At 41.5% G+C, this 26658-nt stretch overlaps 1 protein-coding gene across 4 annotated transcripts in view; it reads left to right on the plus strand.

The window, feature by feature from the left end:
- The window catches only part of pde4d (phosphodiesterase 4D, cAMP-specific), a 166638-nt gene that overhangs the window by 72495 nt on the left and 67485 nt on the right, over positions 1-26658 (plus strand). The window contains exon 1 of one of the 4 annotated variants that reach the window (XM_047592722.1): positions 10836-11123. The exons of the other annotated variants lie outside the window; for them this stretch is intronic. Coding sequence (XP_047448678.1) covers positions 10861-11123 — 263 coding nt within the window. The 5' untranslated portion in view covers positions 10836-10860. Of the gene's footprint in view, positions 1-10835; positions 11124-26658 lie in introns of those variants that run through there. 4 annotated transcript variants of the gene reach the window in all.

A 26658-nucleotide genomic window follows, 5' to 3' on the forward strand; every position in this document is an offset into this window, starting at 1 on the left:
TTAACTACTATGTCAAATCTCCGCAAATGTTTTCAAAATGAAAAAAAGTGCTAAAAAACAAACAAACATGCTCTCTCTACCTTCAGAACTGATTCCTTCCACTAAAACAATGAACTTGCATATTTTCTTACAGAGCAAATTAACCTTGATGTGATGCATTCAAAACACTACTATCAAGTGTGTATGGTTTGTCTTCATGACACCAGCTACATATATGCAACACAAATGTTACGTATTTCAGGCACTATGTAGGAAAACTCTCTCAAGCTATTTCTCAAATGTAAATACAATGAGAAACACTACAACAGAAATCTGTGCACAGATACAAGGAGGAAACAAAATGAACAGGTGTGTTTGTTTCTGATTTTTTTTTTTTTTGATTTTCTGTGCACACAGTTGACACATAATTTAGGTGTTGTTCTTGTGATTGAGTTTACAGAGATGCAACATGAGTCAGACTGATGTTGCATTTTGATGGCCACTGTTTCTAGGTGAACTAAGCTTGCTAACTGAAGCCATTTGTGCTTAGCAATTTACTATGACTTTGAGTGAACGACAGTGGAATTGTGTTAAGAGTTTTGGCCCATAGTCTTGTCATGTCATTGTGTGTGCATAGTTAAATTTGTGTTTATATGCAACACGGCTGATTTAAATAAATGTTAAATATTAGGACAATTACAGGTTTCACATTGACATGCAGGCTAATACTTTTGCAATCCCCAACTATATGTCCAGTAAACGCTTATTTAAGGTACTGCGGGACATAAATATCATAACTTATGCACATAGCCAATGCCAAAAATTGGCAGAAAGGGAGAAGCAGCCAAAAATACTAAAGCGGAAATTCTAAACTGCCTATAGTTAACCCTTTATGCTGATGACATTCTGTTATATGTCCGCAGCGTAAACACTCATTTTGCTTGAATTAATGGTTTTCAAACATTCAGATTTTAACTATAGTCAGAATCCTCTCGTTCCTGAGGTCTCACAGCCTTGATCTGTTTTCACTTCCCCGTACTGTGTCTCTTGCCATGAAATTCAAATGCTGTAGTGCTCTGTATAGTCTGTATAGGTCTCTTTAGAAATATGAACTGCTAAAATTTACTTATGGTGTATAGATTTTTTTTCATTCATTCAGCCTGGCAGGCAATATGTTCAGTAACTAAGACACTTCCTCACTCAATAAGAGTAATAATGAATAATGATTATTCTGTCACCCGTATTCTGACAGGACTGGTAGTTTGTCATCTTCAATTCTTACTCGGTTTTCAAACTAATCAATTTTACCTCATTGATATTTAAATTTATACAGCAAGGCTCACCAACCTCTGGTGTGAGCGTGAAGTATCTACTATGTCAGAGATGCCAGCATGATGATGTATGTCCTATATGCTATACATCACGAGAGTGAGACTTAAAAGCCACACATTTGCCAGTTTAAATGTATTTTCTTACACTCTAACCCAGCGTTTTTGAGATTGTTGGAAGTAAGAACTATTATAAACAAATTTGATGCAATAAAAATAACACTGGTGAATTAACTGCTGTAGAAATCAAATGGCATCAAGAGGCTTCCTTAAAAGACACACATTAAACTGAGCATGAAGAAGAAGTTATTAAAAAAAATTGTCTGACATTTAAGAAATAAAAATGTTTTATCGAATGGGGACGCAGTTGTTTGGAGTTCTAAATAATACATTGTGTTTAAAAATTAAGCAGTGCGTCTACATAATTAAAATGAGTAATGCTGGTGAGTTGGTCTTTTTGACTGCCCTCATTTTTCTACGTTGTGATGAGATCAGCAGAAATAAAATATGTCTGAACTTCAATTTTCCAGTTTGTCTCACTTTTACGCCCATCACTTCCCTCGGCCATCCACCATGCTCCTTGTTATACCAATGTGGTTTGGAAACTGTTGATGGAAATGATTTGCTTTGGCTGGTGTTGTGCCACACGGCTGCGTGGGAGTGTGAAAGATTAATTTGTTTCCTGGAGATTCGCGATTCTCTCTCTGCCTCTGGAGACGTACGAGAAGGAAGAAGTTGGTAGCAGGACAGGACAGTAAAAAAAAAAAAAATATGAACATGAATAAGTCTACTTGTTGTCTGTACTTAATTTTTAGTCTCACAGGACTTGGAAGTTTATTAAAATATTTTGTAACATAGTGTACAAGGAAAGAAAGACCGTGTTTTCAGGACTTGAACAAGCAAATGTCTTATCTTCCAAGTGCAACTTAATTTAAAACGATGCATATGTAATGTTTAGATTTTACAGAAGATGTTACACCACTGTGGACAGTAATGCTTTTTTTCTTGTAATCTGTGTTTTTTTGCATCGTTTGCATCTTATCTAAAGTGCTTGGTTGTTCATTTAATTTTTAGAAATAACCTCTTCCTCCTTTTCCCGTCAGCAGTTCCTGTTAATTAGCTAAAATTATCTTTTCAGAGTGGGATTTATTTCAATTAAATTCTCTTATCAAAACATGTGCATACAATTGATTTTACTATGAAGTCACAGCTGGGAAACAACCATTTGATTTCAGAAATATACAGTATTTTCTGTTGTTAATCATATTCTTTGTCACTAAGAAATTGCAGGGTTCTGGTGTACCGAAACCAAATATAAGAATTGACTCTGAATTTGAAATGATAATGGGACTTCTGGTTTATTTTTCTGTTTATAAGTTAACATTATTGCCATGGGTAGAAAACTTGCAATTTTGCAACTAAACCTTATACAAAGACATTCTGCGAACGCATTTTTGAAAAAAAGGATAGAAATTGTTTGAATTCTCTTTGCTTGAGTCCCACAATAGTAGTGTCTGCTAACTAGAGTGAAGCAGTGTTAGAGTCTGAACGAAAATGTGTCACAAATGACAGCGGCCTCGTTCAAGTATCCCATCTTTGTCTTAAGACCCGGGGCCTAACTGGAATTCACCATCATTATCTCATCATTTGCACCTCTTGTGTCTCTCGAGGGAAATGTACGACGACTGATTAATTCTGATGTCATTTTGAGGCAAGTTCTGCTTGAGGCCAGCTTTAGGCTAGCAGCTCAAGTCTCCATTTACCGTTACTTGAACAACGCCCACATATCCTTAAAATTGTGTCATGCGCTGTGTACGTTTTTTTTTTTTTTTCCTTTCCTCAGAAGAATGCACAAAATAAACAAAATCACGAGTTCTCATGGAGTGGAATTCTCATCAATCATCTGTTTCACATTGTGCACATTTATGTACTCACGACCCGCCCTTGTACTCATGGATCTTGAAGTTATCGTTTCCTGGTCCTGATTCAAATGATGTCACTGCCACCTTTTCAGCCTGTCATCAGGTTTGTGTGGATTGCATGTTTTAGAAACACTAAAATCATTCTGGCCGTACTTCATACTTCAAAAGTCAAGATGTCCAGGTGTTATTTTCAAAGGCGTTCATTTTCTCATTAATTATTCATTGTCAATTTTTGAGGGGGACTAATTCTCCCTCTCATCATGCATCAATGACCACTCCACGACCAGGTCTGCAAGTCCCAGCATTATCACCCTCTTATTGTCTCCCTGTATGAGCCATATCCACTCTTAGCTCATTATTTTGCGCATAGTAATTTGTTTGTTGTGGCCTGAAATGATTTCTCTTGTTGTCTTGTAGTCTGCATCTGGACTGGATGTGTGAAGTGTAGCCCGTGCACCATGAGAAGTATACCACTGGGGTGGAAAATTCTTATTCTTATTGAATATTTACTGACCTGTGTGTTACCGACCTTCACATTATAGTATATGATGTGCGCCTGCTATATAGACTCATACCAATGTGTGTAAAAGTAAATAAACATACATGACCTCAGGTATCCGACACACATGTTTGCAGCCATGGTTTATTTCTGGATCTCTCCCCCCTCCCCCCCAATTCCCTCTGAACCCTTCCTCCTTATCCCTTTCGGTCATTTGTATTCATCCACTTTCATTTACTGTCACCCTGCGTCAGTTACAGCCTGCTCTGAGCTCCCCGCTCACTTGACAAGCTGTTCGGCTAGTTTCCCCTCCTTCGCTCTCCTCTGTCCCTCAGTTCTGCCTCCCTCCCAGCCCATTTCCTCTCATCTTGGCAGGCTGTGCGCACGGCAGAGTGACGCTCAATAAATAACAACTATTACAGAGCTCCAAAATAAGCGCGAAACAACGTAAGACGTGTACACAAAGGTTGCCATTCACCGCTGTGCGCGCTCGCGAGCACGCGTTTAATCAAACGTTCCAGCAGAGTATTCTGATGGAGCCTAGCCAGCGTCTATATTACTTCTTTATTTGGCAGTGAACACAGTAATAACCAGACTCCCTGAAGTTTTAGCGCACTGGGTCATTATTCAGTCTTGACGCACATCGACTTTGACTCATAACGCTTCGAATATTGCAGTGTTGATTAGAACAGTTTGAAATGAATTACAGCAGCGATAGATGTTTATGTGATGTGGCAATTTATTCTTGAGGCCAGCTTTGGGCTAGCATCTCAAGTCTACGTTAGCTGTTATTTGCTCAAGTCACCCTGTCTTGAAGTTTTATACTGGGTTGTTACTCAGTTTTGACGCTCATCGTTGCCGACTCCTTGAATACTTCTGAGAATTGTAGTGTTGATCAGACCAGTTTTAAATATAGGGACAATATGTACTTATTTGTGATGCAGCAATGTGACTCATTGGAATTACTGTTGGATCAGATATATCCTGACATTACAACACAGCAAATCACCCGATTTCAAAATGTTAAATTTAATAACACATCTCAAAACCAATTTGTTGTTTAAGACCAAAGTAACCTAGTCACCGATATGATGTTCAGATCTGTGCGTCTGAAACTAAGTCAAGGTCTAGAGCAGAATAACCATCCTGTCGTAAATACATCATCTCTGCCTGTCTGCCAGTATGTCTGCTCATGTGTGTATGATTTCGGGCCAAGGGGGAGGCAAGGGTGTGACCTTTTACCATCAGCGAGTGTGAAGGAATTAGGCCACGGTCCCTGTCAGAGTCGCTGTGTGACAGCTGTGCTAGCCGACTAACTGCCGGTGAGGTATTCTCGTCATGTAGGAGAGGCCAGATGCCAAGGACAGCGGGAAGGTGTGTTTGGGTGACACAGAGAGGACGCATAACAGGTGGACATAACGAAGCTTCAGACAAATATTAAAAGCAGGTTGAAGAAAACGTGTTTTACTTAGGAGTTAGAGACTGAAAAAAAGGAGTCCTTGCTTAATTGAATAAACATGAAAAGAAAAACAATTCATTCTCCAAGTTAAGCAAATCTTCCAAAGGGTTTTTCTTTTCATTTGTTTGCAACTGTCAATGTTTATCTGTTTTTGTATTTCGGTGTTGTGTCGAAGGAGAGATGGCAAAACATGATGCACTTGGAAACAGTTTTGTTTTATTAAAATGTTGCAATGTTCCAAATGTCCTTCGCCCAACTAGTGACAAGCTCTGAATTCACACTCAGTCTACGGTTTGTTTCCAACTTTTTTCTTCCCTTTTTTTCTTACTTGAGTGAACTGGCTCCATTTTGCATTCACAAGGCTAAATGTTTTCACCGCAGGCTGTGAGTCATCTGAAGTGAGAGCTCTATAAATGTTAAAACTATAAAGAAAAATGTCAGTGCCCAGAGTAGGAGGAAATCTCTGAAGTGCATGGTCGTGCTATAAAAAAAATAACGGTTTTCTAAAACCGTGATCCTCAGAAATGAATAATCGTTATATGGCCTGTATGGAGTGCCTTGGACATAACACTAATCAAAGTGGATGTTATCGAGGGCTATAATCCGTCATGTCACTGTTCAATTTAGCTCAAATCATTTTATTTGTCCCAGAGGGGCAATTTAAAAGGGCATAAAGTGGCTAGAAATTGTTGCTTCAAACAGACGTGTGACACAGTGCTCTGCCTCTATATGTTTCAGAGCTTTCTGGTGACTGGAAAATCATTTCAAAAGAAATGCTGCCATCTATTGGTCGAAAACACAAAATTAACTCTGCTTGGTGTCATATTTTTTTTTTTTTTACCATGTCCCGTTTTTAATGGAGTTTCTATATATTTATATGACCTATGAGACATATTTATCCATCAGTAATTTAAATGTTGTGGAGCAAAGTTAGCCCCTACTGTAGGTACTAGCTGCCTCACATGCAACAGCAACCTTTGCAAAGTAACTGTGTCAATCTGAGTGTTTTCCAATAGTTGCAGTCAAATATTTGATAGTTTAATGATTCCTGTAAGGTTGTGAAGGTGGCAAAAATGTTTACTCTTGGATTTTGCTGCAGTATTTGCTCTACACAAGAATATGTAGAATTAGTTCAGCACATTACATCAATAATTGCTTATCCCTGGGGGTATTTAACTTAACCATTAATACCAGGTAGCAGTGTTTTTAACTTGGAATGAAAGCATCTTGTATATAATATAAATGTTACAGTTGCAGCCAGATGAAAATGCACTGCGCCCCTTTCTGCTCAACCAGTTCCTAACTCGCACAACGATGGGAGTTGTCCACTTGAGGGAGGCAGAGCTGCACTAACGTTTGTGGACGGTGCTGCTGGTGTTGTAGTTGCAGCTGTTGCAAAGACTTGGGCGTACATTTGAAATTCTTGCTGAAATCACTGGTCATGTGTCTGCCAGTCAATTCATATACATGGTAACTATAGCAACAGTTACATGTAATATGTTTTGCTCATCTGAGACATTCCTCAATAGAGTATAAAAAAACAAAACTGCACTGATTTGATAGTCAGGTGTCATGCAGAGAACCCATTGCCAATAACAACCCAGACACCAGACTGAGCTCTTGTGAGGTGACGGCATGCTGTGTGCTGCCAAAGGAAAGGCATCCAATCTGTCAAGATTTAAAAAAAAAAAAAAAATGTTTTCCTAGGAGCTTGAAGGCGCTGAGCTCAGATTGACACACAGATTTGATGGATTACATATATGTGCGCAGAGAGCCCCTCGTTTTTCACTCTGAGTTTCGCTTTAAAAAGGAAAGAAATGGTAAATGAACGAGCGTATGCGAAACAGAGTCCGAGCTGACGTTGTCTTATTTAACAGTGTACACGTGGTGAACACCCTGAAGGCTAATATATGCAACTCCAGGATCCAGAGTCTATATTAACACCTACACAAAATGCAACAACTGTGAAGCCTATAGTGTTATTGTTACCAACAGCAGTGTTTGTGCTCTTATTTAAGGACATGGGATGTGTCTTTTGGAGGGCTGTTGGATTACAATTTACTCACCACATCTTCGCACTTTTGTGTCCGCACCCTGAGTATGAAAGAAAGGAGGGGAAGTCTGGGCTTTCTTTCCTCTGTTTTTCTTATTTTTGCTCTACACCCCATTGAAAACCCCAGCAGCAATAGTTTCTATTTAGCAGTGGCCATATTTTTTGTTGTTCAAATGAACACGCTTTTGCATTTCTTCCTCCATCTGTGTTTTCAGTATATGACAGTGTTGTGTCATATTCTGACATAGTGTTTCACATTGTGTGGGTCTGTTTGAGAGTCTAATATACTTAAGTTTTGTCCTGCAGATTGGCTCCCCTTTTCTTGCTTTTGTTCCTCCAGCCTTTAGTTCTTGATAAACCCACTTGTCCCTCTCCATCCATGTTGCCCCTGGTAACCAAGGGGAAATGCACATAGACGTCACGCACAGCAACAGGGAGTGGTTACACACACACACACAAAAAAAAAGAAAGAAGAGAAAAAGAAGGAGGGACGGGGAGGGTTATGAGTTTAATTCCTTAGCTGAATTCCCCTCATTTGACTGCAGTAAGCTGATGAAAAATGACTTGCCACCAAATCAAGACCAATACTGTAGCTCTCTGCTGCCATCGTGGCTCTAAGTGTCAGACTGCCACGTCTTTCTTTAGGATGAGATTTCCTTTGTGATGAAACCACATGTGCCCACCATCACACCTTCAGAAATGTCAAATGAATTTTGAAACGATGTAAGTAATTATTAAATTAGTCTCAAATTGTTCTGTTATTGTGGTAAAGCTGATGGTATTTGCTTACAACCAGGCCAGAGGTACTTTTATATTAGAACCTTCTTCTGCAGCCTGTTTGCATTAAGTCCATACACACCGAATCACACCAAAGACGTACCAGCAGAGCTACCTCACGTTGCAGGTTTCTATACCAAAAGGTTGCACTTGAACACAATCCTGGTATTGATGATAATCATGGTGATATGGTGATAATATTCTTATTGTGACATTTTTTGTCCTTGATAATCGTGAAGTGATCTAATCTAATATCGTGACAGCCTAACCCTGCACCTACCTGCAATAACTCCTCATACCATGAGGTGGCAGTAGTCTGTGTTTGTCTTTCCAAAAAAAAGTCACCGCTGTAGGCAAAGAGTTACTGTTTGAGGCAAATCAAGCAGAGCAGGCCTCTCCTGAATCAGCTGGTCTACAGTTTATCCGTAGAGACACAGATGTTTACAGACAACCCGACACCAGTAAAGGACTGACTGTTGTCTCGGTGTGTTCGCTGACGTTTAATGTAATTGTAATGTAATGCTATCCCAACTAATAAAAACAATATGCAGTAGATGGAATTCCTGCACATAGCCCAAGATCATGTGTTTTGTATCAGTTCGTCTTTTAAGTACCGTTATAACTCCAATATTGGATTTCGTGACAAATAGCAGCAGCCTGGGGCCGTTTATTGTATATACAGGAATACTAAACATAAACTGTTGAGCCCTGGCGTTCTATGGACAAACGTATGAAGATTAAATCAAAGTATATACTAATACTAATTCATAGTAAACACTTGACTTTCAAGTCAACTCTTATAAAGTTTAGCTAGCTCACGTTACGTCTGGACCAACGCTCTTAAAATAATTGTAAACCTCCAAATACAAATATTGGGCTTTATAAACTGTGGTGGTAATGTAAATTTTTATTGGTGATACAAATGGCTTCACATGCTCCTTAGTTTGACTGTGCCGTTTTCTCCATCAGATTAAATTCTGCAGGTGAGCGGCCGGTGTGTGTGTGGGAGGGTTTTTTTTGGGGATGATTTCAGGAGCAATGGTAAAACATAAAACAACACTGTTTGAAACATGCAAAAAATATTTCCGATTTTGTTGTGAGGCCGAGTAAATTAAACCATGGAAGGGTGCCATAGTGTTAACATTGTGTGGGAAACACTCTGTGCATGACAACATCAACGCTTCTGACGGGATTTAGGTCATAGTTGTGTAGAGCCGCGACACACTCGTCCTGTTCCCTTAAATCGCAGGAATGCAAAATCTATCCATAGAGATTCTGCGATTATGTTTCAATCTGTATTTCTACTTTTTTGTTTAAGCTATAGTTTTAACACGTTCGCCATGCTGCTCTATGTAGCCTATAGGCCGTTGAACAAAAACCCATTTGTGCTGGGATTATTGCTTTAGGGTTGTTGCTGAACGAATTAGGGGTTATGTGTGTGCTGTCTGCAGTTGTAGAAGCTCATGACGAATTGTATAAATCGTAGTATTGTTCATTATAAGAGGTGCATTTTTGGGGGGTTTTTTTTGGTGGCTAAAGACATCTATGGTCTGTATTTGGGATGAGTCACTTGTTGCTAGGTGGAGGATAAACTGACTATCAAACTGGATTCAGCAGACAGTGTTGACAAATATTTACCAGCGTGTTTGCCTTCATTTGAAAAGCTAATACAGTGAAAGGGAGTGTCTGAAGACGGTAGCGACATGACTGCTTTCTCCTGGTTTTACTGGAGTAGGTGCAAATGTCAGTAAATTGAAAATGCTGATTTTGTGCACGTGCACACGCATACAGGTATGCACACGTATGACATGCTGTTAGTCAGGCTGCGCCCGTAAGCTTAGTCATGTCTGAGGGGAACTAATGGGGGCTTGTAGTGGGAAAAAAAAGGATGCACATTCACAGATGAATGTGCTTTGACTATCAAGCAATTGCATGCATACCTAATTTTTGCATATCCCCCTGTCTCGTCCTCTGTCTCTCTCCATACCTCCCAGTTTTCCTCCTCTATTGTGTACACACACACACACACACTTTCACTCACTCCCTCTCTCTCTCTCAAGCACTCTCTCTCACATACTCACGCACTGCTCAGCTCTAAAGGATCAGTAGCTTATAAACTGGCTGCAGTCAGCAGTCAGTCTCTCTGTGTTGTGAGAGAAGGGGAAGGATAAATTGCCTCGACTGGATGGAGCAGAACTCGGCCAAGCCTTACTGGATTGAGTCGCAGTGGACAGAGGCTTTTTGCTGGTGAACCAGCGCAGGCTCCCTGTTGGTTTTTCGTCAGACAGAACTGGACTGTTCTGGGGTCACATTGACTGCATTAGTTCTGCTAAACTCCTGATGGACTGATTTCGCTGGACTGTGGCGGGTTTGCCTGTAGGCCTAGAGGAGAAAGGGCTCGAATGGAATTCCCTGCTTTTTTTTTTTCATCCCGCCCTCCCTCTCCCCCTTCTTTCACCCTGCCCTCATCTTCTCCCTTGCACTTTCACGGCATACGACCAGTGTTGCAGAGCGGACAAAGGCAGCAGCCCTCAGTGCCTCTGTTCTTCTGCTGGCTCCTTTAAAAACAGAAAATTGGATTCTTTTACACAGAGGGACCTGCTAGTGTGAGAGATTACCAGCAGAGCGCTTTCCAGTTCATCTGGAGGATTTTTTCTATTGTCTTTTTTTTTTCTTTTTTTTTTCTTCAGATTCACGAATTCTGTCTCTGACAACAAAAAAAAAAACATACACTCAGTGTGTGTTTTCTGCTATATCTTGGTTGTCCTCACTGGCAGCGGCTGGTGGTGGTGGTGGTGGTGGTGGTGGTGGTGGTTGTGGTGGTGGTGAAGCCGGGAGCAGGCATGGCGCAGCAGGCAGGCATGGGGGTGACCCACCAGGACACCCTGGCAGTGCCCCCCATGCCGAAACACTCCGGCTTGAATGAAGACCTGGTGAAGATCCTGCGGGAGAACCTCCTGCAGCCGGAGAGGCCGCGGGGACATCGGCGGTCTCCCTCCTCCATCTCCCCCCGCCTCTCTCCCCGCAACTCGCCGCGGCTGCTCCGTCGCATGTTGCTCAACAACAACATCCACAAGCAGAGGCGCTTCACTGTCGCGCACACATGGTGAGACTCACGCGGACAGATGTTCAGTGTGTCGGCTCTAGACGGGGACCGGCGCGGGCTAATAAAGTGAATGAGCGTGTTTGTTTTCTGTCTGAGTAAAGCTGCACCCGTGGCAAACTTTCAAGGTTGGAATTGTGTTTGTTGAACGCCGTGCGCGCGAGGGACGTGGGGGCGTAGCGCAGCGATAAGCCGTTTGAGCAATTAAACTTTGTTTGGGTTTAACTTGAACGCCTTCCTGTCACTGGAATGGCTGGAGAGTGTGTGAGCACATCTCCATGGTAGGGTATTGCTGTCAGGTCTCCTAGGAAACCCTCTTCTTACCATTAGATAATGAGTTTCTTTCTCATTCTTCCTCACTGTTCAATTGATTGTGTGCACTAGAACCTCTGTGTCCTATCTGTGCATTTGCCATTCTCACTCCCCCCCCACGTCCCTCTCCTGCTCACTCTCTTCTTGTACTCTCCTTCCTGATCCTTCAGTGTGATATACAATAATGCAATATGTGAAGAGATAACCCCCCCCCAGCTGCATGTCTTGTGTGGTAGTTAGGATAGGAAGCCATCCATCACTGCATTCTCCACTGCTGTGGTTTAACTCTCCTCACCTGCCTGCCTGCCTGCAGTTTTTGACTATTAATTAGTCTTCTATTCTTGGCTGTCTATCAGCTTCTGTTGCATTCGCCCACATCTCATCCCTTCGCCTCGCCTCATATCTATTCTCTCGCTCTCCCCCCAACTACACCCTTCTCCTCCTCCCACTCTTATTTTTTTTTTCTTCCCTTTAACCAATTTAGTTCCCGGCTTCCCCCTTCTCTTTCCCCACCACCATGCATTTTTACCTCCTCCTCCTCCTCCTCCTCCTCCATTTTTTACGACTCATCTCTCTTTCTCTTCCCTTTTCCCTTTCTCGACACGTCTTATGTCCCGCTTCCTCAGTTCCCAATCCTTGCCACGAGTCGCCTCCCTTCTAGCATCTGGATCAGCCTCATAATGCAATTTCAAAATGTATATATTCATAAAGTCACATATCAGAAATTGTTTTCTATTTTCTGCATCCCACCTTAATTCTTCACTTGCTTCCACGTTTATATCTCAGTTCAATCCGTTTTTGTTTTATATTCTTCTCTGCAGCTTTCTACATTTTTAATCTTTCGCTTTCACTTATTCTTTCATCCATCATTTCTCCATTCTTATGCATTTATCAACTCCCTGCTTCTTCTTCTCCTCCTGCTCTTCCCCTTCTTGTAATAGATTCAGCTAATTGCTCACAGACGTATACTGCATCTCATAGCTCCTATAGCTTATTACTATTTCAGAAGCACCGCATTCTGTTCGTTTATATAATTAAAATTTTATGAATTAATTATCAGTCTGCAAAATTACCTCGTGACTTAATGTGCATGTTAATGTGGAGGTTTGTATGTGGCTGTTAATTCAGATTATGCAACATAAGACGCTACCACCGTCGCCGCCCCCGTCCCATGTGCCGTTTTAAATAGAAAGCTTTTTTTTTTTTACACTTGCATATCAAGAAGCGGAAACGCCTTCATGCTAGGAATAGATTAGACTCATTGAGCCAAGTCAGCTTGATTTTAAGGGAACTTGCATTTATTAAGGATCTGTAACTGCTGAAAACACAGTGGGCTGTGAAAACAGTTCCAAGGATATAAAAATACTAGAACTGGTGATATGACACATTTATTTTAGAGAAGACAGATAAGTTTTATATTTTGCTCAAAGGCTTCTTATCAGGATCTGTTACTATACTCACGATGTGCATGGAAGGCGACCTTCTGGTTATTATTTATTGGGTCAATATCAGTAAATAAAAACAGAACTGAATACTGGTTAATGTTGAATTAAAGATTCCCACCCGCACCATCTTGGAGACCTACCGTCAATGCACCTTTTAGCTTGACACTGTAACATCCATTTATATCAAAAAGTGATATAATGAAATTGTGAATGAGTAGCGCACCACTTAGGTCCATTTGAAATGGCATGGCAGCGCACTCTAAGCTTTTAGATGATGAAAGTGGTTGAGTTAGAGCTAAGACAAGGGTAAGCATAAAATAACATGAAGAAAATGTACAGTTAGCACTGCGCTCTGCCGTGCTACTCTAGACCTCTTAGATGGCAACAGGCTAAGCATCTTTTAAAAGAAAATGGACTGCCGACATCATTCAGCGTTATCCAAATAGCCCATGAGAAGAGCAGCGTTGCCTGTGCGGCCACACCCTCGTAGCTATTGTGTTCCCCTGCCATAGAAAGCTAACTGCAATGCAATAAATATTGAATTCACATAAAATAATCAGAGTAGAACTGCGTCTTAAAAGCTGTGCAGTGAAATCCTGACAGCGTGACTCTCCAGAGATTGAAATGCAGTCATGGGGTTTTTTTCTAACATAAACTACACCAGCTGTATTGATTTTTCAAATGATATTTAAAATGTGAATTGCGGTACAGGGCTGGAGACCGTCATCCATCAATAGTAGTTTGTAGTATTTGTATTTAATTGTTGTCTTTTAGAAGCGGTGTCGCCTAAAACGTTAAGTCTCTATTAAAAACGACATTCATAAGTTAATGAAGACTGATAGCTGACTGATAGCTGGTGTTTATCCTTGGCTACACCGCTCATTGCATGGCTTCCACTGACACATAATTCACTGTCAGAGTCTAATTCATTAGGCACCTTCACGGGCCTTGCCGGAGACATCTCCACGTCTGTGTGATGGAGACAAGAAATGTGTTTATTGCCACGCGTCTCTGAATCTGGATGTAGAGTGTGCACCTTGTTAGACACTGGTCTTTGGATCATGACATTTAAGGGGCCGGGAGAGCAAGAGCAAGAATAGTCGGTAATAAGAAAAAAAAAAAAAAGGAAGAACATCCACTTAATCACTGTGTAAGTTGTTGTTCATGCACCTGTGTCATTTCCTGACATTTGAAAAAAGTGGCAGACAGACTATCAGACAAAGACAAAGAGTGTGGGAGGTTAGGAGACAAATTGCTGTTTGTGTGTGTATGTGTGAGCCAGGGAACGCGACGGAGACGCAATTTGTTTTGTGAGAGAGAGACACCACGAAATGGTTGGGAGAGGACAGGAGGTTGACAACTGTAGCGTAATTTACTCCAATCACCTCCTCATTGTTTTACAGCTGCAGGGAATCACAGGACAACGGTGGTGTAAATCTGGTGACATACACATGGTCCTCGGTGGCTCCACTCCACACTTCATTAACGAGACAATCCTTCTCCGTGGGCCGATTGGTCTGATGTACAGCGTCCCCGCTCTTACGGGCTCAATGCTGTGAAAAACCATTCGCAAATTGTTTTTACAATCACCGTGAGACCCAAGTGATTTTGATAATTATTTGCGAAGGCATAACATTGTTATTTATTGCAATAAAAAGGATATTTTCATGGAGGTTTTAGGAAATGCGAGTGTTTGTAAAAAGGTCCGCCCTCATTATATGGTGTCATTTTCACTTGTTGCGGAAATGTGAGGATGGAATAATGGAACTTTGAAAGCAGTGAATGTTTGAGCTGGGTTTAATTTGGATGATAGGGTTTTAAAGAGTGTGTGTGGTAGTACTTATTCAATTGTTGCCAGTATTATTACAGCCTAAGCTGCAGAACTACCTCCAACAGCATCAGAAGCATTAGCGAGGCTTTCTGTATGGAATCAGGTGATATCTTCGAAACTGGGTGTGTTAACAAGGCGGTTAAGGCTCAGTATCGCATTGTGCTCGGCTATAACGGGCTGTGTTTACGCTTCCAGTGGCTTTTAAGATTTGCTCGGGTTGCATTAGCGTTGTTGTTGTAAATTACTTTTATTTTGGTGCACAGATTGGTTTCTGGCGTACAGCACGTTTTCCGCCGAGTGTGAAAGCCTGGTGTCATGGTGCAACATGTAGGGAGGTTAATTGCTTTCGAGAGTCATGCGTGCTTCACGACTGCGTGCGTTGACAGACACTAAGATAGCTATTATTAAATAATACCCCTGCATGTGCACGTAGGAGAAGACATGATTGGAAAAACGGCCTCTCACACTGTTGAAGAGGGTGTACTCTCATCTCCTGGTGACAGACGGACCGACCGACGCTCACGACTCAGTATTTGTATTCTATTCAGCGCGATAACTCTGATGATATCCTGTTTTCAACTTTGCTCCTCACTGACCCTGAGGTATTTTTAATGCTGTTGCACAACAGCGTCTGATGCTGCATCGCAACAGTGCAAGTGTCTTTATGTAAGAGGAAAAGAGGGGTTTTCATCGCGAGGAGAGCTGTAGCCTCCGACTGGTGTTTCTGCTCTGGCTGCGAGGGTTCGACTGGTTTCGGTAGTTACCGCTGGAGGGTTTTGGCAACGTGAATGATGGATTGATGGGTAGCTGGGTGGATGATTGATGAGTGACAGGTGGTTAAATACAGCAAGGGTGGTGGAAAGGGGTAGGGTAAAAGAGATGGAGAATGTGGGAGTAGAGGACTTCAAGCTAAACTCGCCGGTTCTAATTTAGGCAGAGCGTGACTCTCTTCTCTTCTCTTCTCGCTGGTTATATCATCTGTTCGTACATCTTCCTTTGCTGTCAGTCAATTTTTTAAGGGAGCTTATATAATTGTTACAGTAACTGTCGGTTAAGGTCTAACTCTTGTTTCTGTGCATCCTAATAGTCCTATGACTCATGGATGGGCTTTGTTTGCGTCTTACAAAACAAGACTTCAGGATTTCAGGAAGTCGCTGCTTTTGACTGCAGATTTTACACAAACAATATGCTGTGTAATGTGTTAATTAGTGAACTGTAGGGATGCTGGAGGTGCAGGTTATTATTCTCAAACAGATCAAGATTTGTTTTTTTTTTCTACATCTTCTTCTTCTCAAGACAAGTTTATTAAAACTTTCTGGTATTCAAGATTGTATAAATGAGTGTAAACATCTCTAGCTATGAAACTAGTAGCGTCTCATTTGTCCCTGCAGGCATGAGAGAGATTTATTCCCAATTTGTAAGCATATTATGCACCCTTTAAGTTGTTAAGTCATAATTGATTTATCATTTGTCTTAGAGGAGAAATTATTTGTGCGTCAGTATTACATGACTGATATGAAAGCGACACCCGAGACGCAGCGATGCAGACTGTAAACTGTGATTGCTCCACTTGGTAGTGTATTGGTAAAATGTATTTCCACTTTAGTATTTTCAATCAAATTAATTGTTGAGGATCAATATAGATGGAACACAACAAGGAAAAGTTAACTGAGAAAGTTTGGAAATAAGAAACATTTGTGTGGCTCCTCTTCAGCGAAATTTTGGCAAAAGTTTCAGCTGCCATTGTTGAAAGTGAAGCAGGAAGTGGAATCAAAAATGAACCTGAAGACACAGCGGCGACTAGTGTTTGGGTGGATGTAGAGCGAGCCGGACTGACGAGCGCACATGTAGAAATGGCTCCCACTGGCGTAGGCTACATGCGTAGGTTACTGCATCTAGTCCCGCAGTACTTTAAATGAGCCTTAGTGCACTATTCTCTGGGTTTAGGTACTTGTTTTTATCAAATATGCTATTTTTGAAATATCTGTGGGCCGGACAAAATCTCCACCCCTCCCTTTAGATTTATCTTTATTCATTTCAACCTAGGAAACAAATTCTATTTATCTATAAGTATCAGACATATTTGTCTAGACATATTCAGATAAGGAGAAGGCGTGGGAGTTTATAAGTTGTACTTCTTCTGACTCCCATTCTGAATTTATATCTTGTTTATCTTATGTTTGTTTTTGTTTGTTTTTTTAAATGATGTGTTTTTTTGTTCATATTCGCCATAAACTTCAGATCAAATCAAATATGCCTCGGTCATTTTAGAACTAACAGATATACAGTGGGGGAAATAAGTATTTGATCCCCTGCTGAATTTGTAAGTTTGCCCACTTCCATAGAAATGATCAGACTCTGGTTTTTATGGTTGTTTACTGGTTACGGGTATAGACAGAATATCAATCGAAAATGCATAAAAAACACACAATCTAAAAGTTATAAATTGTTATGTATTTTATTAAGGGAAATAAGTATTTGATCCCCAACAATTCACTTAGAATTCAGGCTCCTACAGATTGGCTGGTGCGCATGTGGCACGGAGCTGTGCTCAGTCAACTAATTACCAATACTCCTGATCTTAACTCGTCATGTATATAAAGCACACCTGCTCTAAGAATCAGTTTCTTACATTCCAACTTCTACAGCACCATGGGCAAGACCAAAGAGCTGTCAAAAGATGTCAGGGACAAGATTGTAGACCTGCACAAGGCTGGTATAGGTTACAAAACCATCAGCAAAAGGCTTGGTGAGAAGGTGACAACTATTGGTGCCATTATTCGCAAGTGGAAGACCCATAAAAGGACCATCAACTGTCCTCGGTCTGGAGCTCCCCGCAAAATCTCGCCTCATGGAGTGAGGATGATGATGAGAAAGGTGAGGGAGCAGCCTAAAACAACACGGCAGGAGCTTGTTAATGATCTGGAAGCAGTTGGGACCTCCGTCACCAAGAAAACAGTTGGCAACACACTGCGCCGTTATGGATTGAACTCTTGCAGTGCCCGCAAGGTCCCCCTGCTCAAGAAGGCACATGTACAGGCCCGCCTTAAGTTTGCCAGTGAACATCTAAATGACTCAGAGAAGGCTTGGGAGAAAGTGCTGTGGTCTGACGAAACCAAAGTTGAGCTATTTGGCATTAACTCGACCCGCCGTGTTTGGAGGATGAAAAAACGTGAGTATGACCCAAAGAACACCATACCCACGGTTAAGCATGGAGGTGGAAACATCATGTTTTGGGGCTGTTTTTCAGCAAAGGGTACAGGGCAACTTCACCGCATTATGGGGCCAATGAATGCAGCCATGTACTGTAACATCTTGGACAAAAACCTTCTTTCCTCAGCAAGAACACTGAAGATGCCTCGTGGGTGGGTTTTCCAACATGACAATGACCCAAAACATACTGCCAGGACAACAAAGGAGTGGCTCAAGAAGAAGCATATTAAGGTCATGGAGTGGCCTAGTCAGTCTCCAGACCTTAACCCGATCGAAAACCTGTGGAGGGAGCTGAAGCTCCGAGTTTCCAAGAGGCAGCCAAGAAACTTGAAGGATTTAGAGACTGTCTGTAAAGATGAATGGGCCAAAATCCCTCCTGCGCTGTGTGCAAACCTGGTGACCAACTACAAGAAACGTCTCATCGCTGTGCTTGCCAACAAAGGTTTCTCTACAAAGTACTGACTTGTGTTGTGCTTGGGGATCAAATACTTATTTCCCTTAATAAAATACATAACAATTTATAACTTTTAGATTGTGTGTTTTTTATGCATTTTCGACTGATATTCTGTCTATACCCATAACCAGTAAACAACCATAAAAACCAGAGTCTGATCATTTCTATGGAAGTGGGCAAACTTACAAATTCAGCAGGGGATCAAATACTTATTTCCCCCACTGTATATATATTTTTTTTAGACATAGTGATTGATTGATTAGTTATTGTTAAATAATCGTAAAGTTCACTACTTGCATCCTCATATTAGCCTTAAGAAATTTAATCGGGGTATTTTCACTTGTAACGTAGTTCTCTAGGAAAATGCCGCGAAATCCCAAATGTCCCAGTGACCCCAACACAAAACGTTCTGTCCTGTCAACAGGTCTGTTAATACAAATCAAATATGAAATGACTCAAAATCACCACAATAATACATGTCTGTTTCTTGCTCTTTGGAGCGGAGGCGATTTGAGGTTATCAGCATGTTCAGCCTTGTGAAGTGAAGCCCTCTTGTTGCCTACCTACTCAACAGCAGTGCTCACTGTGAGTTGTCAGCCATTGCTATGCAGTTATTCCAGCTGAAATAAGGCCCTTTCTAAGTCTGTCATTTCTTTAAATAGTCGGTGCCGTTTTGCCTGTTCATTTGTACTCCTCGTCTCCCAGTCGAAGGCCTATACCTTCCAAACGTTTCATTTTTTCCTTTAAGGGAGCAGTTTGGTTTAAATAATTACCTTTCATTCATTTGTGGTGGCATTGGTTTTGCAGCTGTCATCCTGCTGTTCAGTAAGGAGGATGCTCTGGTTTTATCAGCCCAAACACTGCTCTCCACCCAGGAGAATAGAGTGCCTGTGATTTGCATACATATGAGCATTTGAGCTCCGCTGCTGCTGCTGCTGCTGCTGCTGCTGCTACCACTGCTACTGTGCTAACAGCGCTGGCTGCATTTATCATCCGGACATTTAATTTTCAAAGACGGGCAGATTTAGACTAATCGATGACGTGCACACGATTTCTCCTATGTTCACAGAAACGTACACTAATAGATACATACTCATTTTGTCAGCCCCTCGCTAGTAGAGATTAGACAAGAGCACGGTTATATGACTCAGCTATAACTTTGTATTCCGAGGTGGTGGCCGAGTCCGCGTCGGCTGAGATGAATAAGAAAACTGACATAACAGTGTGACAAAAAGAGATCGTGGAAGAGAAAACAAGGATGAGTGAGCGAGACGGGGACAAAAGAAGTGTGTTTGCGAGATATCAGATAATATTCCTGTTGATAAAACATACAATTTGTAACATTTCACTTACAAAAAGAAGCCCACTGGAGCTACTTACTAAGTCCATTCGTCTCTCTTAATAGAGTTATGGGACATAACTGGATTATTTACAAAACTGTTCATTGTACATCAGTGTCATATGATGTGGATTTAACTGCTGATGCTGGGGTTGTGATAAAGCAGACATGATTATGAAAACAAAGGTGAAAAATGTCTCTTGAGAAACTTAATGGTGATGTCCATGTCCAAAATGACTTTAACCCCCGTCCCCACACGGTGAAATGACGGCGTCAGACATAAAAATGAAAAAATAAATAAATAAATAAATATGAATTATTACAAACCACTTCACTGCTCTCTTGCCATCTATGATTTGGAAAGTTCTGCAACTGGATGTTTCCAAATTTGTACTTGGGAGTCTGTCCAGGATCCTGTGAATCTCTATTGCCCTCCGTCTCCTTCCTCCTCCTCATTTTCCTCACATTGTGACCATCAAGTCGAGTGCGGTGCCAGAAATAGTCAGGCTCATATCCACTAGATGTCAAATTCTATAACCCTTTTGAAAAGCACTTGAGACATTTAGCACTGCCTCCAGTTCTGCTTGTAGATGTATATGTGTGTGTGTATATATATATATGTCATCACCCATTTCAGTTTTCCTGATCTGTGCGGTAGTTCACTTAAGCAGGTCTGCAGTGATCTGGAATAAAGGGTCATATGCATATTCATGATGTTTTGCATCCAACTGGTCCAGACACATGAAGGTGTGTTAGCATTTGTTCCTGCATTACCAGATTTAATTAAATGATGACCAGAATTAATCTGCATTGAAGAGGCCACAGCTGCAGGGTTTCATCAAAGGCCTTTTGATATGTTGATATCTTTTTGACTGAAATATTCCGCCTGTGCTTGCTCCAATATGTCAGCCATTCTTTTACTTTTGTTTTCATCTCGTGTAATTTACATTTCTTTATCTCAATATCTGCGTGTCTTATCGGCCTATACTTTAATCTCTGCTTCTATATGTTTATCCCGATGGATAGATTGTAAATGCTGGACGTTTTACTCTTTACGCCCCTCCCTTCTTTAATGCTCCTGTCCACGTCTTGATTATTGTCAGCTGTGTTATAGTTCAGCTGATTCCACCACTAGAACTTTGACTTGAGTGGTAAGAGGAGAATTCAGTTACTGATTAGGGATCTGATAAATGCAGCTGCACCAAAGCCACCGCAGAATAGCTCGAGGATGGAGGGATTTGAGTAGAGGAGTGCCAATGCGAGGGGAAGTTGTTAATGGCTATGAGTATCTTTGTAATGGACTGCAGATGGCCATGCAGTCTTTTTGTGCATATCTTACCGAGCTCAATGTGGACGTTTTAGACGTTTTCAGTCACGGCCCTGTTCTAATCGTAGTAAAGATCCTCCTAATCAGGAGGGAAAAGCAACTCAAAACGGAACGTAGGTTGGGCCATAAGCTTTGATTATCATTTTTTGTGAGAGAGCTTTAATGGTCTGAGGTGAGATTCATTAACGAGGCGTGGCTTGCGTTAAATCCATTGGTCATGCGTGATTATCGTCGGGAGGCTCAGCTCATTGAACGATAGCTGCACGTATAACCCTCTCCAGTCATAATGCTCATGCCTCTGCTTAGACACCATTAGTTGAAGATGTTTTTTTTTTTTTGAGTTATGTCACTTCACAAAAAAACGCAAAACCTTGACTTGAAACAGAAATGTTTCCTGTTATTTTGGGTTTGGGAAGCAGGAAATCAGTGAATATAAGTAAAGCTGGCAAGTGGATGAAATACTTAAAAGCGTGCGTAGGATATTTGCATTATTTGATTTATAAGTTCTGTTTCTCTCACGTTCCAGAAACGGCTGCAGGTGTGTTTGAGAACTATCTGGTAGATGTTTGGGCAAGAAATGATGTATTTCTCTCTTTTGACAAAAAATTAAATAAGAAAAAGTAAGTCTGTCCTTGCCCAGAAAGTCGTGAGAGTGTTTCTTTGTGTTCCTCGGGCTACTAATCACACACTGTTCTGTCTGTGTTGACTGTTGGATGTTCAAGGCTCGATCGGATAGAAGAGTGCAGCATGAAGAGATCTGGACGGTGACCGTCTTGCCCCTGTGGCGCCTTACATCATCTAAAAAGATCCTGTTTAATTCTTTTGATTTCAGTCCATATCTCTTTAGTCTAGTTTTTTGGATGAAGTTAAGCGATATACTGCTCATTGTAACGTGGAAAGCCACCATCTCCTCACTACCAGGGAGGGTGGTGAGCTTAGTGACCTGGCTGAGTAATAAAAAATAAAGAAATTGTGCAAAACTCATAGGGCAATCCTTACTCCTCCGTTTCTTACCCACTTTTGTGCCCCACCCAGCTCGTGTTGTCCGTCCGAGCTCAGAGAAAGACCGCGGCCGCCTCTAGCAGTTCTAATGAGGTGCATGTCCAATTAAGATGCAGCTGCCTCCTGTGTTGTGAGAGCCATCCTTGATGTCATCCCTTGATCATTTTTTTGACAGCTGCTTCCAATATCCTGCTCTTTATGAGTGTGTGTGTTTTCATCTTTTATGTGCTAGCATTTGTGTGTGTGTACGTGTGTGTGCAAATATGGACTGTGTAAACACATCTGGTGGATTCATCTGCGCCTTTGTGTGCGTGCATTATGTATATACACACATAAATTTGTATTCATGTGAGTCTGTTTCCGTATGTGTGCTTTTGTGTGTGTGTGTGTGTGTGTGTGTGTGTGTTCCTGTTGGTGTCAATATCCACCCTGATTACCAGTCTTATGCTGTCCGTCTGACCACTGGGGCTGTCTCCTTTGATTGCATTGATTTAGTGCCGCTGCATCCAGTAATGAAAGATGAAAAATGAACAGCATGCTGTGAGTGTGAGGTAATTGGTCTGCACTATGAGTTTCTCATGGTTCTCGGGAGGCAGAGAAGAGGGGAAGGTGGAAGAAATTTAAGGGGCCATCCACCTCAGCACTGCTCTTAAGTGCTGCCTGTGTGTGAGTGTTTTGGGGATAATACACAGCATTCATTGCTTCATGGATGGTAATATGTGCGACGTTGGCGGCAAAATCGTCTCAGGCAATAACATGTACGAGTGTGGTTCATCTCCTGCAACATAACAGCGGATTTCTGTTTCTGAAGTTTTATACATGCATAGTCTCATACAACGGACATGCAAAAAATGAATCCTACCTCCTTCATGTTTAACAGTGTCACAAAGGTTAAGTCAGCACACATAGAAGACTGTTTCTGTTACATTACAGGCCAAAAGTTTGGAAGCAAGATCAAATTTGTATGTAAAAGATCATAGTGTCATTGGTATACTTTGCGTCAAAATGAACATGATTGTTATATATAAGAGTAACTTATCACCAGACAATTTTACTATACTTATCAGGTATTTGAGTTTTTCTTGCTTAGACAGCATGGCATATATGAGGCATTCGTTCCACAAAGGACATTTGTATACAGACTCTCAAAAGCCAAAGAGTTAAATGCAAACTGTGATTTGTTTTTGTTTTTTTGCACTGAAGTTGTGACTCTTGCAAATCTTCTTGACCCAAAACCTAAGCCCTTCTTTTCTTTTGCTGACATTTATTCAGCAGTGGTCTGGTAACATCAATGCCAACCTAAAGGTAAATTGATGAAAATGTTTCATATCGATAAAAGCGAAGTCTGATCATGCAGTAAATACATCCCAAAATACATAGAACTCATGCCGTTTTTTTAAGACAGACATTGTGAACAGAAACTTGAAGTTGCTTCCAAAATTTTGGCCTGTAGTGTATTTGTCCACCTCGCTTACAGTCTGTGGAGAAGCTTCCTCCAGAACGAGCATTAACTTCATTAGGCGGTAGATTTGATTGCAATTCATTGTTTTATTGGGCTGCATTAGTTTGACCTAGTTCAGAATAACTAATTTGGTGTAGATCTTATTTGAGTACAAGTCTGGTAACACAACATTTGAATTTCATTTTGAGACATGTTTCAACAGATACAGAGAAAAAAATACCTCTGTACGCAACTCGATAGACCTACAACCAATCAGAGCAGTGTCATCCAACAGCACTCGGATGACGTGTAAGACTATGTCGCTGTTAGACTTATGACCATCACTTCATAAAGCCCGTCCAAATGATTCTGCACATATTTTCCGGTGCACACTCCGTTCCCAACGACTCGAAACCAGATCAACTCAATCAAAAGTTTGTAGGCAGGGGAAGTGATGCTGGCTCCCAGGCTACATAATACCTTCAAGAAGCTGAGAAGCTCATATCTGTTTGCAGATGCAGTTTACTGTGGGGGCCAGATGCTTGAAGGCAGGTTTATTTTTGAGCCGGCAGATGTTCTGTCAGAGTTCACTGGGTATTGATGGCAGGCATGTAACAATTACTCTCCCACAGGAGACCGTTGCTCCCGTCTGTAATGAGGTTTTAGGCCACTACAGGTGGATATCGTACAGCAAAGTCTAATATTCGCGTGGAGAAATATATGGCACCAAGCCCACTATGTAACATATCCTCATTGCAATAACAGGAAATGTATTCCAATGGCTTTCATAGAGCGTCTGAAAGGGGTACGTCATCCTTGTGTGCTTTGCTGGCTTTCATAGAGCGTCTGAAAATTGACCTGGAGTGGAAAGATTAGAGCAGGTGCTCAGTCGATCACGGCCCCAGACCACCACTCACTGGTTTTAATGGATGCTGTTGGCCAGAGCAACTGTTAAAACACAAGAGTGAGCGAAAAGATGGGTATGGGTTCAGGAAATAAGCATGCGCAAGCTATGATCCCCCCAGTATTTTTAACAACACGAATGATGGACATTTTTCCCCAGATTATTTTTCTTTCATTTGTTTTATGGCAAACTGCATACACAATTCTTAGACTGCTCATCCTTGCATGAAAATACAATGTTTCACTGCTTTAAGATAATGCAAATAATTCTTTTGTTAACATATTTAACAAGTGCTGTCTGTAGTCGCTCAATACCTTGTTTTCGACATTATGGTGAGTTTCTGCAGCAACCTGAAAAAAAAAAAGTCTGCTCTTCAGTCTCGAAGGTTCTCTAGCTTGGCAACAGGCACTGCAGCAATGCCCACACATAGTATAAACAGGGGACCGGGAAACACACAGGAAAACAGTTACATCACACTTCCCTCGCAACACGCACCAGTGCACTCGTGTATGCACGTACATACATATGTAACCTCTGCAGATTCATGTCCAAATCTACCTTTTTGTCTCTTTTGTCACATGTTTACAGGTTAATGATATAATATACACATTATTCTGTGTGTTGTGAATTGTCAATGTGTGTGAATTGTCGTCTCTCAATAATAAGATATATATATATATAAATATAGTCCTGCTTTTAGGTTGATGTGAGTTCATCCTCTGAGACTGTCACAGTGACTGGGGCACTTTGAGTCGCTGAATGACAGGAGATTTGTTGACATGGCCTGTATAATTGCAAAGGCCAGTGCTGTTGCTGCCCCGTAACGTTGATACAAAAAAGTATCTGTGACTCCAAAGCTTTAAACATCAGCGCAGCGTGTGGTCAGCACACCATGGAACTGAAAAGCTTTGTAAGCGATATCTGCTGACTCTAGGTTAATCAGATGCAGGACTGCAAGCTACAGAGCTGGAACAGGAATATATGCTCTGAAACGTGTATAATATACGGTGGTGGTTGTGTTTTTGGAAAAACTTGCAGGTGGTGTCCTCGTTTGCGGCTTGCAAACATCCTCCACGTACTGGAGAGGCACTCCGTGTTCCTCACAACGGTTTTGTTTTTAGACTCCCATTACCTTTGTGTTGCCCCTGAGAGTCCTGAAGCTCATTTTGCAGATCCCCCAGAGGAAGAAGTCAAAGCCTGTTAGCTGCTGTGTGTAGCAGGTCATAAACTAGTTAGTGGCATCATCATCGCTGGTTCTGCATCTCTGGGTAACGTATAAATAAACTGTGTCTTTAGGCGGCGTCGCTTGCTTCTCCAGGGAAACGACGGCTTTAAACAATATGATTAGAGTGAGTTTAAAAGGTAAAATTTGTCCCTGCACTTTGTTCAGAGTGACTGACACAGTTGTATTTTACCTCAGGAAAAAAGAGGCCGTATCCTTCCTATCACTGAGAGGTAGGGAGCAAACCATCAGTCATTCCCATGTGGCATTGAGTTACTACAGTCAGTAATCAAAAACACAGTTAAGGTGGGTTGTGTGGGGAGAGTTTTTTAGTTTGAGCCAGATTACCTGGTTCCACCACTTTCCAATTATTTTTTTTTTCATCCCAAGTGGTTTGTCTGTAGTGTCATGAATTAAGGCTCTTATTTCTTTGGCTTTGTTTTCCCCTTTTTGTAGTTAATTTTCACCATGTCTAGATTTGTAGAGTGTCAGTGTTTTACCATGGTGTCATAAGGAGTGAGATGTGAGGAAAAGTTATTGACACGATATGAACAGTGTCTGACCTGGTCTGGTAAAAGGTCTCCTGCACCTTTAAGTATGCATGACATATTATATCCACCATATAGGCAGATGTGTGGTTCTTGTGCAGTGCTTTCCTTTGGGTTTCTTGGTGCTACTGAAAACACAATCACACTCACGCAGTGCGCCTGTTAAAAAAAAACAGAGCTTTTCACTCCAGAGGACCTTGTAATCTGGGTCGTTCTTTGATTTTCAGGAAAAATGTAGTTTCCTCCACTGGCCCAACATGCTCATCGGTTGCCGTGACAACCGGTGGCTAATCTGGAAAGGAGCTTTTCGTGGCCCCAGTGTTGAGGGAGCTCTGTGCAGTGTGTCCAAGGATGTTGAACGGCTCTGTGAAGGAACCCCCTCTGCAGCGTTATCGCTTGTGGAGAGATGACCTTTCGAAATCGCTGCGTGCCTGCTCTCCTCGGCATGGGGTTTGATTGCGCCGCTCGTCAGCTTCATCTAATCGAGGGCACTTACGCCT

The sequence above is a fragment of the Mugil cephalus genome, chromosome 8, assembly GCF_022458985.1.
Source record: "Mugil cephalus isolate CIBA_MC_2020 chromosome 8, CIBA_Mcephalus_1.1, whole genome shotgun sequence".
NCBI lineage: Eukaryota > Metazoa > Chordata > Actinopteri > Mugiliformes > Mugilidae > Mugil > Mugil cephalus.